The following is a 17,500-nucleotide window of genomic DNA, read 5'->3' on the forward strand; positions in this document are numbered from 1 at the left end:
CAAATAAATTTGTTAACAAACTTTCGTTATCATGATTTTTGTATATGAAGTTACACGCATACATCGGACAAACACGCTTATTACCGTGAAATTTCCATTACCCAGAAAAACGTAAAAACACCATACAAACAAACCATTTCCCAGAATATTCTTTCTCAGTATCATGGGTGCTTAAAAAAAGAATATATGTATCTGCACTTTTTGTGAGCACAAAACTCGCACATCTATAATGTGAACTTTTCCTTTCACTCTCCAATAACCTGACTTGTGAAACAGAAGCTTATGAAAGAGGCGTTAGTTTCTCCTGTTATTCCTGGATTTGTCATATCTCTTAGTACCCTCAATACACAGACCATTTTGTTGTGAAACTGAATAACATTTGTAAATGCTGTGCGGCACGAAAGTAGATGGTGTGCGAAGACAACTATATAGTTATATCTGCCCCCAAACCATCAACGTCCCTTCGGCCCTGAGCTGCAACCCCTTTCATTCCCCTTACTGTACCTCCATTTATATTATATTTGTTCCCTCTTGCTGTCCACACTCTCTAACAATTATTTCACAGTGCAACCGCGAGGATTTCCTTCTGTTACATCTTTCAAACATACCGGCTCTCAATTTCCTTACCACGCTGAATGACCTCATAGGTCCCAGTGCTTGGCCTTTAGCCTAAACTCTGTATTCCATTCCATACCATACTATCAAAGATGGCAGTAATGTAAGAGAGGGATGAGACTGTAATTCCACACCAAAGGGACGTTAAGTACCATTCTAAAAATCCGGCCTAGATAAACCTTCATTCTGCATACTTATATAGGGTCAATGGTTAAAGAAGCCTCAGTGGGCTGACTTGAATTCACAGCTTCACTCTGAGTCTGTGACAGATTTTTTGCTGCTCACAAGTAGCCTGTTACATATCGAATGAGCTTTTTTACACTTGTAGGCCGTTATTTTAGGTAAATTTCTGGTTTATTTCATTATGAGACAAGTAATTAACGTAATTTTGGATAAGGGATATTCTGAAAGAGTTTTTCATAAGCTGTGGACATCGATGATTTTTATATATTTGAAATGATTTACGTATTCTCCAAGCAAAGTAACGTCATTATAATGCTGTAAGTATACGGAGCAGAATATAATTTAGTGGAATCAATACATTAGCTAGTTAGGCGTAAGGAGGTCGACATAATCAAATGCTATAATACTAATAAATTTTTGTAAATAGTTGACGCAACCATTTTTTTGAGGTGAGCAATGGTCTGATGGTTTTGACTGAGAAAAATCTGCCATTACCAAAGCTTGCATTACCATTTCTTTTTTTTTATATAACACCTTTTTGGTTCTTGGTGGGAAATTCTCATATTTATATAAATGTTGGTTAACATTTTGATGGATTATTTGTTGCATTTCTCTATTTGTAAAGTTGAAAAATGAAATAACAAAAAGATAACACTTCCTCTAGTGAATCTAAGATCGAAACTTACAATTGAAAGTAATTATTCAGTTGTAAATGTTTTCAGCAAATTTATGGAAGGCAGTATGTTAACTGTTGCACTTGTTTTTGTTAACACTCACAAGTGATGCTCATAAATCATCAAAAGGATAATATTCTATCGCCCTCTATGCCAATCCAACAGCGTCTCTGGTTATTAATTAACATTCGTTCTGAAATCTGGATCTGAAAAGACAGAAAAATGTTTTCCTATCATTCCATAATTCCCCCCTAATTCTGCTCCTTAGTCGTTCCATCCGTCTTATGCGGTGTGTTGGAGAGCCTGGAAGCTTGGAGAGAGAAGACCATTCTCGTCACTCCCTTCTCGAGTCAACACCCTGATGAACATGAAGGCGATTCCGTGTCTATGGAACTAGAGGTATTCGCGTTACAGGATCCATTAGGGATTAATTATTGTGGCTGTAACGGGGGACTAATTAATGTTAGGACACATGCAGTCTCACTCCTCGTCCCCTCCTTAGATAATATAATGAGTTGGCGGCAGAACAGTGTCTTGAATAATAGCAGGAAGGGAAGTTTAGTTCGTCTCGAAGTTAGGCTGCTGCCAGATAGGGACAATTTGTGGTTGTTCTCCGGTCGAGGGAAAGGCGCGGACTAAACTTTCTTGGATATGGAGAGAGAGAGAGAGAGAGAGAGAGAGAGAGAGATTCAAATTTGTTGAAAACGTAGAACAGGTATGAGAAGGCGATCAAAAGTTTTTTTTTTTATGTTTTATTAACTAATCTTACTGGACTCCGCGGTACATTACACTTGTACTTTTTATTTTTTTTTATTTATGGGAATCTGTAATTTGTATTCATGTTATATGAAAATATCTGAGATCTGGAGGGGTCTTCAGTATTCGAACTCGGAAATAGCTTGATGGATGGATAACTATGAAATAGCATGAAAAGAAAATAAACTGAAAAACTTCATTTGTATTTTCATGCAAAGTGTATATGGGAAAACATTATCAACGGCTGCTTGTCAGGGGGACTTCTGGAAACGTCTTCTTTGTTATCTTTTTCTGTGAAGACTGACAGTTCTGGAGTCAATGAGAATATGGTTTTTAATTAAGTAAGTCAGTAGGATATTTCATGTTAGTTGACCGCTGATTACAGAAAAAAAGAAAAGGCGTAACCAATGAAATGTTGATTATTTCCAGCAATTTCCTAATACTTGTTAAATTTTGCATTGTCTCTCTAATGATAAATGAAATCCATAAGGTGCAATACCTCACAGTGCATGTACAATTACTATAAATTATATGAAATACAATGATGATTAACAAAACATAAAAAAGGGAAAAACTAAACGTGACAGGTATTGAATGAGTTTGTGAAAGCTCATACTTGACTGACATTTGAAATTTTTTTTCTTTTTCAGATAATGGCTCAGCAGGTTGACGAGGCGTTCACACCTAACATCCAGGCATCTTGCAATGCTGGGTACATGCAAATCAATGTCTATGTCAATAATTTGGATTACAGAGGTAAGTGAAAGCTTTGTATCAAAGTTTTTCCATCTTTGGACTCTTGAAGGTCTGTTACGCTAAAGAAATACAATCTTGTTTACCCATTTGGCTAACAAAATTAAATTTTTACATGCATAGATTCATTTTGAATATTTATATAAATGTGGGTGCTTCATAAATAGTAGAAACACAGTAACATAGTCGATCCGTCTGGAAACTGCGTACACATACGTATATACATACAAAATACGTGATATACAGGTATGGGATACTGATTAATTGGCTAGGGATTTCAATAATCATTTGCATCTAGTAATCGACTTAGTAATCACTTGAACATAATATTATGTGTAATGAATGTAAATTCTTAATTTTATTTAGCGTGTGTCAAGTCCATCCTGTGTATATAACAGCATAGCTTTACCGTTCGCTTTGGTTACTGTTTTATAGTGCATTCATTTTCCTTAGCTTTATTTAAGGTTTTGCATTCTTTATATCGGTGGGTGCGTAATTATTTTGACATTATCCTTCGTTATTGTTCGTATAGTTTTTCAGACAGACATGATAATCGTCTTTTAGTCAATAAAACAACTTTCTATTCTGCCACACTTTTCGTTAGAATCATCCCGGTCAACCTGGATAAACTCCGAGAACTAGTTTTTTTCTTCACCTGCGATATTTCTATTATGTTCCCATTATTTTAACTGTACTTTTCACCCGGTATCGAACAGGAATATCATTTGCCTGTAACGCTTCCTCTATTGCCATTAAGAATCCAAGAATGGCTTCATGGTTACAGACAGGAAGATTCTAGTATCCCTTTATACAAGTAAATGGCTGGAACCATTTGTATCTCCCTGTTACAGAGATGGGCGTGCACCCCTTAGCCATTAACCTACGCTCGCCATCCGCGTATTCTCAAAAACCTGTTCGATACGACTCGAATTGAATGAGGACTCGTCATTTCTCTCGTCTCATAAACGGAAACGCTCGGTTGGGAGATTAAATGCCCCCGGGAATGAGCATTTGCGAAAGGAAATTCCTGGCCAAATGCTCCCATGTTGAATGCCCAATGGTCGGTGGAGCCTGGAATGGAGGGGTAAGCCTCTACCCCGTCCACCCACCCCTACCATCAGCGGACCCTATGAATTTCATAATGGCCACTGGAAATTCAGCTTCAATCTATGCAAAGCCAATATGTTACTAATTGCTGCTGCAATAAAACACGGATTATCATCCCTGGTTCTTTTGCGAATTCAGGTACACGAGGTATATCGCCCTTGTTTTAATGAGAGAGAGAGAGAGGAGAGAGAGAGAGAGAGAGAGAGAGAAGAGAGAGAGAGGCGGGGGAGACAATTTTAATGAAATTAACAAACTTTTGGAAAAGCTCGATTAGGGAAATAAAGTTAGCAATGGCTGTATATATGTAACGGCGAACTGACGAATACTACCGTGGTCAATTTTGCGCTGTATTATTATTATCAGAAACTTAGTTTATCTTGTCAGATTTCTGTAAATCCGCTAAGGAAGATACATTGTGCGCGCGCACGTTCACATACAAACATATTGACACACGCACCCATATGTATATATATATATATATATACACACACACACACACAACCGTTTGAGACTGCAGACTGTCTCTGTGGTATATATATTTGTGACTTCTAATACTGTGTATCAGTCCTTCGTCAATGGCTTGGAAGTAAAGTCGAAACCACTCAGGACCTACACCTCGCCTCTTATTTTTCATCTGTGGATATGTTTGATAAATGAATTACGTGCTAAAGTGATTATAATCATATATCTATCTATCTATCTATATATATATATTATATATATATATGTGTGTGTATATATATGTATATATATATATAGTATATATATATATATTATATAATTATATATATATATATATACATATATTTATATATATATAAAATATATATGATATATATATCTATATATATATATATATATATATATATACATACATATATATATATATTAATATATATATATATATAGTATATATATATATATATATATATATATAATATACACGTTTCGTTCAGAGGAGAATAGTGGTATCTATGTTCATTGTGATATGAATTCCCGTATGGATGTATACCAAAACCAGTCTCTGTCAGTGCCTTAAAAACGCTGTTTATTAAGGAGGGAACGGGCAGAAGTGAACGGTGGCGAAAGAAAAACAAACTGTTGAAACAACCTTTTCTTAGGCAACACAGAGAAACTATAAACACCGTAAGGAGAGATTAGTTTATCGTAATCTTAAATGAGCTTCTACATAGAGCTATAAAAACTCGCCATTCACCCCGGTCGTCAAGAAATATAGCGGAGACTCGAGCAAAAATAGCATGGGGGTAAGGGGCGGTGGAGGCGAAGGTGGGGGGGCGGGCAGCCCTTGCTACAAATAGGGAGAATGGCGCTACCCTCTTGGGCTAGGTGTCTGTGCCTTTCTTGGCCGCAAAACAAGAGAGATTTGAAACATGTCACCTTCAGGTCTTGACAGGTGTATTAGGCTGGTTGTCATTTTCCGTGGCAAGACCCTGATGCAGAATATCGATTTCAAGTGCACTGCTTGCCTTGCCGGAGATCATGCAATGATTGCTTCTCCGCTTGCTTTACTCCTGGACTGACTCCACTTCTCCTTGAAGGGTTTTCACTCCATCTCCTCTGGGAGTCCACTTCTCCGTTGGAGATTTTCATTGTCTCTTCCTCCTTTGCTCTCCGTGACTCCAGTTCTCTCTCTCTCTCTCTCTCTCTCTCTCTCTCTCTCTCTTCACTGTTTTCCTAGAGGTTGTCACTATCTTTGTGTGACTCAACTTCTACCTGAGAGTTTTCTCTATATCTTCTGAAGTTTTTTTCAGTCTGTTTCTCTTGTTGGTTTCAAATCTTTTTGAGGGCACTCTCTCTCTCTCTCTCTCTCTCTCTCTCTCGCCTGCTCTCTCTCTCTATCTCTCCTCCTCGTCTCTTCTCCTCTCCTGTTTTTTTCCCTGATTTTTGTTTGGGGTTTTTCTCTCTCTCTGTGACTCCGCTTCTTGTTGAGGTTTCTTATTATGTTTTAGTCTCTCTCTCTCTCTCTCTGAATGGACTTCTCGTGAGAGTTTATCTCCCTCCCTCTTTCTCTGTGACCTCCCCTCTATTTGAGAATTACCTCTCTCTCTCTCTCTCTCTCTCTCTCTCTCTCTCTCTCTCTCTCTCTCTGTGAATTCACTTTTTGATGGTTTCTCTGTCTTTCTTTCTTTCTTTCAGTCTGTGAGTGAGATTCCACTTACCGTGGAAGTTTTCACACTGTATTTTTTATGCCACATATTCCTAAGGATTTTCCTTCTCTATCTTTGTATAACTCCACTTCTTCTCAAGGTTTTCGACTCTTTGTCATCCATGCCTGCATTTTCCTTGAGGTTTTCTACTAACTCTCTAAGTATACATCTTCATATGGCTGTTTTTTTATCTCTTTGTGTGACTCCACTTTTCCTTCAAGTTTTTTCATTTGTTTCGTAGTACTACGTAGCTTGGTGTTAACCTACCTGGGAGGGACTGCAGAGCCTTGGAGCCATCTTGAAAAACTCGGGAGCCGCCATATTGAACAGGGTTCAGTGTGATTACGACTTTTTTTTCCATACCTTATCCCAATAATAGTAGAATGCGCAAGTTACAGTTGCCAAAATGGCCTCAAGAATTCTTCAAGAGATAATGGAATAATAGTTCACAGGTAAACCAAGCTTAATGAAATTTATTTACCCATTAACTTGTAAATACTCGTCAGGTTTTACATGTCTTGTTTTTTTTTTCTTTTGTTTAGCAGAAGATCCATTTTCTCTGCTGATGTCATACTCCCATCATATTATTATGGCACATAAATGTAATGGCAATTTAAATATTGATATATAAACATTTGATATACCACATGTTCATTATTGCTGTGATGCAAAGGATATCTGTACCTTGTCGGTCATTAAGAATTATATGCACGTGCTGGCTGTCAAATACTTTCTTGCTATCAGTTTTTCAGTTTTATAAATGCAGGAGCAGTGTTAGAGCTGTTTGAACAAAAGGAATTTCTCCAAACGTGGTATCTCCACGAAATTCCTAAACATCACAACGTCGCTCTCGGTGAGAGTATTTCAGGACGGCGGAAACAAAACGTTGAAAACAACTTCTGTTATTGAATCCAAAGAGGAAATAGTTACCTAGGTTGGACCTATGCTCTGTACCTATTCATTTGGTTAGCTGCTAAATCATTAAAAATTTTCTGAAAGTGCATGTCTTGAGTATATATAAAAACAATTCTCTCTCTCTCTCTCTCTCTCTCTCTCTCTCTCTCTCTCTCTCTCTCTCTCTCTCATCCTTTGTACTCTATCCGTGTGTGTAACTTTGTCTTCTTGAATTCTTTCATCCTCTCTCTCTCTCTCTCTCTCTCTCTCTCTCTCTCTCTCTCTCTCCTTTTTATTTCGGTTTTTATTTGTCGCATTTGTTTTTACAGCTGCGTTTGTTGTAGCATTTTGTTTGTCTGAGAATTTTATGGCCTCTTATTTTGAGCTTTGCACTTTATCCTTGGATATGCTTTGTTTTTCTTTCATTTTGTTTGTTTTGACGTTATTTCTTGCCTCTCCTGTTTCACCCATTCTTTTCTTGGATTCGTTCTTTCTCCTTTTTATAATTTTATTTCGTTTGGCCTAGGTTACTGTCGACGGTTTCGTTTACACTATCATCGACTACGGACTTTTGTACAATGATCTGTGTTTCTGTTTACTCTCAGTAAAATAAAAAATTCCTCCCCATTCATATTTCTCGTGTTGAAATTTCTCTTTACTCGCTTTGAAGTTTGGCAAGACTTTAGTGGTAGTGATTTATATAAAGCCGAGTCCTTACTTGCGGCTTTTGCTCTGGGGGCGACCCGTAATAGGAAATAATAGCATACAAAGGCAAACTTGAGTAAATGTATCGTTACGTTAATGTACGTATATATATGTATGCATATATATATATATATCTATATATATATATATATATATATATATATATATATATATATATATATTATATATAGATATATATATATATATATCTATATATATTATATATATATATATATATATATATATATATATATATATATATATATACTAACTAACCGACCCTGTCCTGCCCGGAATAATCTCTCTCTCTCTCTCTCTCTCTCTCTCTCTCCTTTTCCTGTTACGATAGTTACTTCAAATACGTTATCCAACATTGTGACATTTTATATTTCAGCTCTTCTCACCCCTACTTCCTAACAGGGCTGAACTTGGACTTGAAGGGGCATCAGGAGTGTCACAGACCTCAGTGGCGTGATCGGTATGGTCTTGGCCTGCCGCCTCGGTGGCCGTGAGTTCGATTATTGGCATTCCACTGAGGGGTCAGAGATGTGTATTTCTGGTGACAGAAGTTCATTCTCGACGTGCTTCGGAAGTCACGTAAAGCCGTTGGTCATATTGCTGAATAACCATGCAACGTGAAAACACCATACAGACGAGGGATCAGGAGTGTCACAATTCATCTCCGTGACCTCCAGAACTATGGATTAGACACTAATATCTGCCGTTTTCGTTTTTTTTTTTTCACTCCCTTCCCATACCCACACCCCAATTTGGTTCCAGTGATGTCTTACTCCCACAGTATTCTTTTCCAGATGGTAAGTCACATATGTACAAAGTTATGTTGATTGTTCAGGCCGTTTAAGAGTTATGCTGAAGCATACGCACACATACATACATACATACATACATACATACATACATACATACATACATACATATATATATATATATATATATGCATACATATATATATATATATATATATATACATATATATATATGTATACATATATATATATATATATATATATATATATATATAATATATATATATATATATATATATACCATATTCCAGGTGTTTCAAAATTAGAGCCCCCCCCTCCACAGGACAAATGGAAAGTTATGAAGTTTTCTGCTATAGCCCATCTCCAAGTACATTATCTTAAGTTTCTATTAAGCTATTTTTTATTTTACATTACTTGTATTTTCAGACTGAGTGACGGAATGAGATACAGCCATAGCTAATGACTTGGAGGAAATCAGATGGATTTACCAAATCCAGGCTATAACCATCTGAGAGGCCAGGGATGCTGGCGCATCCTTCATTTTACGTTCCTGGATAGCTAAATACATTAAAAGAGATTAATCCTTTGTTAAAAGAAACTGAAACAAAAATCCATATGACTGTCATCGTGAAAAGAGTGAGAATCTTGGGAGGCCTGAAATCCTTTCTCAGGAGTCAAAAGACATCATAGCTAAGGCAGTGGGTAGACCAAGAAAGTGTTTACGTAAATTGGCGCTTGATCTAGAAACGAAAAGGGGAAAGAAGAGAAGTTATAGTGCTGTATATCGTGAGTTGAAAAATCTGGCATCAAGCCCTTTCATGTTATCAGCAAGCCCAACATCACTCAGCAACAGAGAGAAGATTGGGATGAAGCTGACTTTCTCCATGTTGACGCATCAGATGAATTCTTCATTGACACAGTCAGGAAGCCAAATCATAAAAATGACATAATTTGGGCTGCAGAGTTGGATGATATCAGCGATGACGTTCGCTATCGCCAAGTTGTGAAATTTCCTGAATGTTTGGGAATTTTTCTCTGTTTCACAGCCAAACGGTTAATGTGGATCATCAAAGAAAAAAGACAGTCATGGAATGGCGAATACTTCAGAGAAACTGTACTTATTGATGGAGTATTTCCTTTCCTCAAAGATCCTGAAAATGTGTTATCTGTTGAAGTCACATTTTTGCATGATAAGGCACCATGTTTCAAGGCTCTTCAGACACAGGAGCTGCTTCGAAACTGTAGGATAGATTTCTTCTTGCCAAGTGAATTTCCAGGTAGCTCCCCTGACCTTAATGTGTGTGAAAATATTGGTTATATCTTCAAGGATCGTGCTGAAGCATGAACAGTAAACTATGATGGTATACCAAGCCTCGACGACCTGCGAAGAGAGGTGACCGAAGTGCTCAGGGAAATGGAGTTTGAGTCTCTGCTTTTTTGCGATTTGCTGAAATCATACCCCTCAAGAATGCAGGCTGTGGTACAGACAGATGGAGGCCACACAAAACATTAAATACTCAGAGAGAAACTTAAATAAATACCTGTTCTGAAATACTTTTGTTTTTGTCCATATCAATTTTAGTTTATGCTGTAGAGGGGGGGGGGGGCCTCTAATTTCGAACAGCCCACCTAGTGTGTGTATATAAATGATGGTATTATATAGTATATTGAAAGTATATATATATACTATATATGTATTATAATATAATGTAATATATAATATAATAATATATTATAATATATAATAATTATCTATATATATAATAATATGTAACATACCATTATCTATTAATAATAATATATAATATATTATTAATTATATATTATATATAGTAATATGGCTATTAATACCTTTATAAGATTACTTGTATCTAAAAGGAAAGTGTTTTCCAAAGATATCGATATTCTGAAATATTTATAAAGTATGATGCAGAACTAATTCTTTATAATCATTTACTGAATAGTTAGGTAAGGATTTTGGTTAATTATGCATGAAGCGTTTTGCATTAAATAGAAGTGGAAATGTTTTGATACTGTCAGAATTAACGAATTTATTTTTCCATTAAAGATGATGATTAAATTTCAAAGCGTTATTAATATAATAATAATTAATAATTATAATAATTATTATTTTTTAGTAATTATTTAAAACGCAGACAAGTGAAATATTGAAATCAAATGAGTTCATATCCATTCAGGTTTCAAATGGAAATGTACTGAACTTCCATTGGATATTAAAAGAAAGAAAAAAAAAAAAAGTTCCTCACTGATGGCATGTGCTGTCTTCCAGGTAGGGTGTTACATTTTCAGACTTCTGTAAAAGAAAACTTTTGAGATGGCTTTATCTGTCCGTCTGCACTTTTCTTTTGTCCGCCCACAGGTCTTAAAAACCACTGAGGCTAGAGGGCTGCAAATTGGTGTGTTGATTATCAACCCCCCAACCACCAAACATACTAAATTACAGCCCTCTAACCTCATGAGTTTTAATTTATTAAAGGTTAAATTTAGCCATCATCCTGCGTCTGGCAGCGCTTTTGGACAGGCCACCACCGGGCCGTGGCTGGAAGGTTCACGGGCAGCGGCTCATACAGCATCATACACTACAGAAAACTCGATTGTACCGAAGAAACTTGGGCACACTTTTTAATTGTCTTTATCGGGAATATAATTTCTGAAGACAAACATGTTTCACCACACCAATGATGCTTCCGCATTGTCAGTCTTTCTATATAGGTTTACAGTGGCATAATCTGGTTCTATCCTGTAACTAGAAATGTCTTATTTATTCATAGTTTATGAATCTAAGGACAATCATGTCTTAAGATCCCTAACAAGGAAAAAATAATATTGTTTTCGTTTTTCGAAAACGCTTCACAGCACTTTTCTTCAGTTTTTTACTCTTACAGATGAGGATTGCTGATAACTAACATGTTTAACTCTTGCCCCATCGCCACCGGTCCTTCCCCTCAACAAAATTTTACGGTTTTCCGTCTGCTATTGCTTTTTCAACAGGAAATTTTATATTTCCACCGTCCCACGTATAAGTCTGTCTCATCGAGAACCGCTAAAATTCGCTCCCTCCCCACGCCCCGGTGCCTGCCCCGCCTCTCCTGCCCCTCCCTCCCCCTGCCCCTCCTATTTTCCTGCCCACTGCTCCTCCGCCTCCTCTGCACGGAAAACGCTCTCAAGACTCTGGAGTGGAAATTGCATTTTCTGGATGGTAGATTTTGACAATAAAATGAATAATAAATCTCGGAAAAATGTTTCTTTTTCTTTTGTGAATCCAGAGAGACAACCGTTTGTCTTTACCAACTTAAGGAGGGAATTCTTTTCGAAAAGACAGCACAAATACGAAAAAAGGTTAAATAGTATCAGTAAGGAACGAATATCAGTGACCTACTCGCATTAGATATATATGCCAAGTTGTTTGTCCTGGTACACGTACTAGTACAATCACGATCTCTGAGAGAGAGAGAGAGAGAGAGAGAGAGAGAGAGAGAGAGAGAGAGTAAACATAGCTCGGTTTCACTAAATAAACTTCATCATTAGACTAAAATGCCGACCCACGCCCAAACGTCTCCATTACACACTCATACAACTTGCGTAATTCGAAGCGTATCAATTTGTGTGGAACGAGAATACCCAGGGCCATAGTCGTTAGTAATTTTAATTATAAATGTTGCTCTTTTCACCGAATTTCTAGTACGATTGTTCGTTATAAGACTGAAATGAAAGGTACGGCACGAGTTCGAGAGATATGTGGAAAAGTGGAGGCGTTCCCTAGAAACTGATAAAATGGGCAGTCTTTTGAATAAAGCTGATCAAATTAGCCAAAGGAATTTGCATGGAAGGCAGATGAATGCAAAGCAAAATAGGAGATAAAAAGTTAGTAAATGCCTGGGAAGTGGACGAGAGAGAGCTTGAAAGGAGCACAACAATTTACAGGATAAGGAATGAAATGAAGAAAGAAACCACATTATTAAGAATTAAAAAAAAATGCTAAGGCTGTATTTGAATAGGGGAAATGAACAGGGAAATGAAGAAACATTTTAAGAGAAAAGATTTAATTTCCATCGCGGTGGTCTGAAAGGCCGCCAAGTAGTTTTGGAGAGAGAGAGAGAGAGAGAGAGAGAGAGAGAGAGAGAGAGAGGATCAGGTGGCAAAGAGTTGATTGGAGGCAACAAAACGGCCTTCATGGTTGAAACCAATTGTGTTTATTCAGTAACAAGAATTGGCATGAAAAGAAAGCAAAACTCTTCTCCCTCGGTGCAGATACCAAGCACACGCACGCACGCAACACATTGTGTGTGTGTGTATGTGTGTACTTGGACAAGGGAACTACAAAGGAATTGATGAGAGACATAGTTCTCCTTTGTTAAAGGGTAAAAGTAATAGAAAAATCTGTAATAATTAAAAAATTATGCGGACATAACCTTGATTAGTATAGCAGGGACTTGTATGGTAGGATTTTGACAGAAAGAATATCACAAATGACAAGTTTCATTAGGGAAGAACGTTGTGGGCTTAAGGGGGCAGAGGTTGTCTGGATCACAGCTAGAGAATAGCAGTAGATTATTATAAGTAAAAGGGAGTAAAAATTCCTGATAATGCAAGATTGAGAGAAAATGCGCAAGGAGCAGGCTTTGCGAGACAAGAGTAGGTGTGTTTTAAAGATTTGGGAAAAACTTGGTTTATGGAAGCCAAGGGTGGAATATAGGAGGCAATTGTTGAGCCAACTCTCTGATATGGAAGTGAAGTGTGAATGTTGAATTAAAATGAAAGGGAAGAGGTAGAATTTATAGAAGTGAATTATTTCTGGTATGTATTATGTTATAAGAAGAATTGTAAAGATGAGCAAAGTTTAACTATGTAGGAGTAGTAAAATGGTTGGTGTTGAGAAAAATGGCTGTATTAGAGGGTTTGTGATGGTTCACTCATGTGGGAAGCTTCGAGGTGGTAAAAGATTATAGAATCTGGAAGCACTGACGGTAAGGAACAGCGAAAGGCCTATAAAGACAATATGATGTGTGATAATACATATATACTATATATATTTATATATAAATATATATATATATATATATATATATATATATATATATATATATATATATATATATATATATATATATATATATATATATATATATATATATATATATATATATATATATATACACATTTATATAAATATATATATATATATATATATATATATATATATATATATATATATATATATATATATATATATATACCTATCTATCTATCAATCTATCCATATATATATATATATATATTATATCTATATATATATATATATATATATATATAATATAGATGCTTTTTTGGTAGGTTTCCTAAAATCATTACTATTATAACAATTTTCAATTTAATTTTATCCAGTCACTCTCCACATTTTATCCAAGTTCTCCCTTTCACCTCTGTTATGGCTTTACTTCTCTCTTTATTTCCCGAATCGTTTGCCAGAGCTAAAGCCGCAAACGATGCCTTCCTTGAAAAACCTTGCCTGTGCGATTGATTTGTTTTCCTCATCCACTCGGTCATCCGTTCGCCGCCTTTGGACTCGGTTGCATGGATGATGCTTCCTTTGTGTCTGGAAGGGAAATGCGGCCTCCTTTCGTCTTCAATTTTTATGTGTTTGCATCTCGGGTGGTAACAATGTTTTTCCTCCAACCTCGATTCTTTCTGCTAAAAATGACGTCTTGGTTTGGGCTGAGGGGGTCAGATTCGTCCAATTTAAAAAAAAAAGGCAACCTTGGTTTCGCCTTCAGTATGTTAATTTACCGTGCAGTGTTGTTGATGTTGTTGTTATTATTGATGATGCTATGATTATTATTTTTATTTGGCGAAATTTGAGAGCGAATTTTTTTTTTTCAAAACATTTTGTTTTTCAATGTTTGTATTCACCAAGGTTTCTAAACAGTTTCTCATTAGGTATTTCATTGGAATATCTGCCAATGTTAACCGAATACTCTACTTACAACCTTCCTATCTTAAGTATCAATTTTTTTTTTTCAATCGATGTATGAAACACGGCAGGACTTGACAAATAGCGACGGATTCAACTACTGTCTGTTTACTCGTTATTTAATATACGCACTTGCATGTATGTATATTTCTGCTTATTTATGCAAACAATATCGTGGTCAACGCTGAGGTCAAACACCAGGGAAAAAGATCCGCTGAATCAAGTGCCGTTAAACACTATTATGGAGAAAAATGGCTATATAAAGACATATAATAATTGGAATAAACTGAAAAACCTTACGGTTCCGGTAGCATAATTATTATACACGGATTCATTTTGACAGTAAATGAAATTTTTAATAATAATAATAATAATAATAATAATAATAATAATAATAATAATAATAATAATAATAATATAATATACCGGCAGAAGACCCTTTTTTAAACAATTATTGTTGAATGCAATTGCTGCATCAGCTGCAATTTAATTTGTATTGTCATCTTTATTTTCTCAATTGCTGCTTTTTCCCTGCTACTGCATCGGGCGACCCTGTAGCAGACCATCCTGATGGCCATGAAGGAGAGGACTATGAAGGAGACGACCAAAATGGTGACGCACCGACCGAAGAGAGATATACTACACTTCCTTAATTTCGACTCTTTCCCTCCTGGACATGAAGAGCATCGGAACGTTACTCCTCCGCTGCAGGAGTAGAGAAAACGCAATAATAAAAAAAATAGAGAAGACTCGATACAAAATAAATGCAGCTGATGCACTAATTTCATTCAAAAACAACAACAATAACAATAATAATAATAATAATGATAATAATAATAATAATAATAAATAATAATAATAATAATAAAAGGAGCGTGTCTTAAACTCATGCATTGTGTGTTGCACTGGTAATCCATTGGTAATGAACTCCACATTTAGACTGTCGTCACTGGTACTAATTTAAGGATTGTAAAATAAAGTTACCCTATGATACACATGACCTTATGATTTGGACTATCCGTCTTGGCCATCTCTTATATTTCGTCATTTTAACAGCTTTGGCGCAATATGGAAAAAATTTACATATATATTACTTAGCCTGAACCATCAACTGGACTGTTCGACATGTATCGAAAGAATTGAACCAAGTATTTCTGCCTGCAGATATAAATACAATTCGTAAAACATTGAAGTTATAAATTGCCTCATAAGTAGCGTCAGGTATTATCAACGTTTCACATATTTGTAACATAAAAAAAAGGCAATTCTTTGTTAATGTCTCTTAGGTGATAAACTGAAATTATGCAAAAGCAATTATAAAATACACGAGTGCATGCATGACATGACTCCATGAATACGCAAATGAATGAGGGCGCATTAATTCAGCATCTCCGATGAACCAGTCGGTTAAAGTCGTTTGTTGTGAAGGCTTTAGAAATGAGTTGTCCGAATAGCAATTTGCAACTGGCCATTGCAAGAACTGGCTCTATATATCGTGGGGTTCGGTTGCAAGTGAGCTCGATGAAGGCTGACCTGGTGTGAGGCGATATTTTTTTTTATTATTATTTTGTGAAGCTCCATCACCCATGTCGGTGTCATTCATGAGACACTGATGCTGTAAGGTAACTATATTGTTGAAGCAGAAGCAGTGTATTTCGAATGTTAAGGTAAAATAAACCCGTATAAATAGTTTTAAGTATAGTATTTGTAGAAAACTAAAAGTCAGTTCGGCTTTATCTCCATTAGCGTTGCATTTATGAGCAATCTTTTCCCTCTCCTTCACGTGGATCCATTCGTGTGCAAACTTTTTCTCCGACTTTCATTTACAGCTATCATTCTTTCATAATTTAAGAATGCGCTCTGTTCCCTCAAAGCTTGTTATTTTTACAGAATGAGCACCTCTTTGGACTCTTTTGGGTTCTGAGCCACTTAATTTATAATCTTATCCCCTTTACTACCTGTGGATAAATATCTCGTCTACATTAAGAGAATCGCCCATCTTCCCTTCTCATACAACTAAATCCACTTCAGAATTTTCATTTATAAATATCCACTTTGTGAATATGCTCACTTTTCCTCGCATTTATGTGGTACCATTCTAAACCTTCATTTCCATTTTTACCCCCTTATTAGTGTAGGTTCTTCCCGTTAATGCAGGTTTTCTCCTTGGCAAATGTTGAATGTCCACTCTGAATCCATGCCCAGTCCTCTTATCCTCTGCCTACGAACATAATTTAATTTTCTAACTGTGTACATCTGTGTCCAGTCACAAATCCATGGTCAATATTTTCGGTATTTTTCTGCAATCAGTAATTGTGCAGTCACTTTTATACCCTGCACCCATATTTATTACTTTTGTTCGTTTTCCTTTACTGCCGTTTTTATATCTAACGATATAAAAATATCTTGTACCATGTTTTTGAGTTTTTTCATCCTTTCGTTGAGTAGCGTTTTTTAGGAACAGGATTCTGACTATGTCTAAGCGCAAAGCGCACAGTCGTGCGCAGACTTACAAACTAAAAAAGAAAGTTCTGAGTTTTATTTACTTTCATTTTTCAAAAGATACGCTTTAATGAAGAGCCTTTCGGGCTGCCTTCAAGGCAGAGCCCGTGCTAGCACGGGGCTGGGCTTAATCGTAAGAGGATGACGACTGAAGAACCCGATCGGATGTGTTAATCGGCACAATCGAGTTTTCTGTATAGTGTATAATGCTGTAAAACTTTCAGCCGCGGCCCGGAGGTGGCCTGTGTTAGTGGCATTCATACCGGTGCCAGACGTGTGATCATGGCTAACTTTAACCTTGAATAAATTAAAAGCTACCAAGGCTAGAGGGCTGCAATTTGGTATGATTGATGTTTGGAGGGT

At 36.3% G+C, this 17,500-nt stretch overlaps 1 protein-coding gene across 1 annotated transcript in view; it reads left to right on the top strand.

The window, feature by feature from the left end:
• The window catches only part of LOC135224549 (uncharacterized), a 561,973-nt gene that overhangs the window by 446,070 nt on the left and 98,403 nt on the right, over nt 1-17,500 (top strand). The window contains exon 2 of the mRNA XM_064263647.1: nt 2,879-2,984. Within this exon, the coding sequence (XP_064119717.1) occupies nt 2,879-2,984 (106 nt within the window). The remainder of the gene's footprint in view (nt 1-2,878; nt 2,985-17,500) is intronic.

Source organism: Macrobrachium nipponense, chromosome 12 (genome assembly GCF_015104395.2).
Source record: "Macrobrachium nipponense isolate FS-2020 chromosome 12, ASM1510439v2, whole genome shotgun sequence".
NCBI classification, from domain to species: domain Eukaryota; kingdom Metazoa; phylum Arthropoda; class Malacostraca; order Decapoda; family Palaemonidae; genus Macrobrachium; species Macrobrachium nipponense.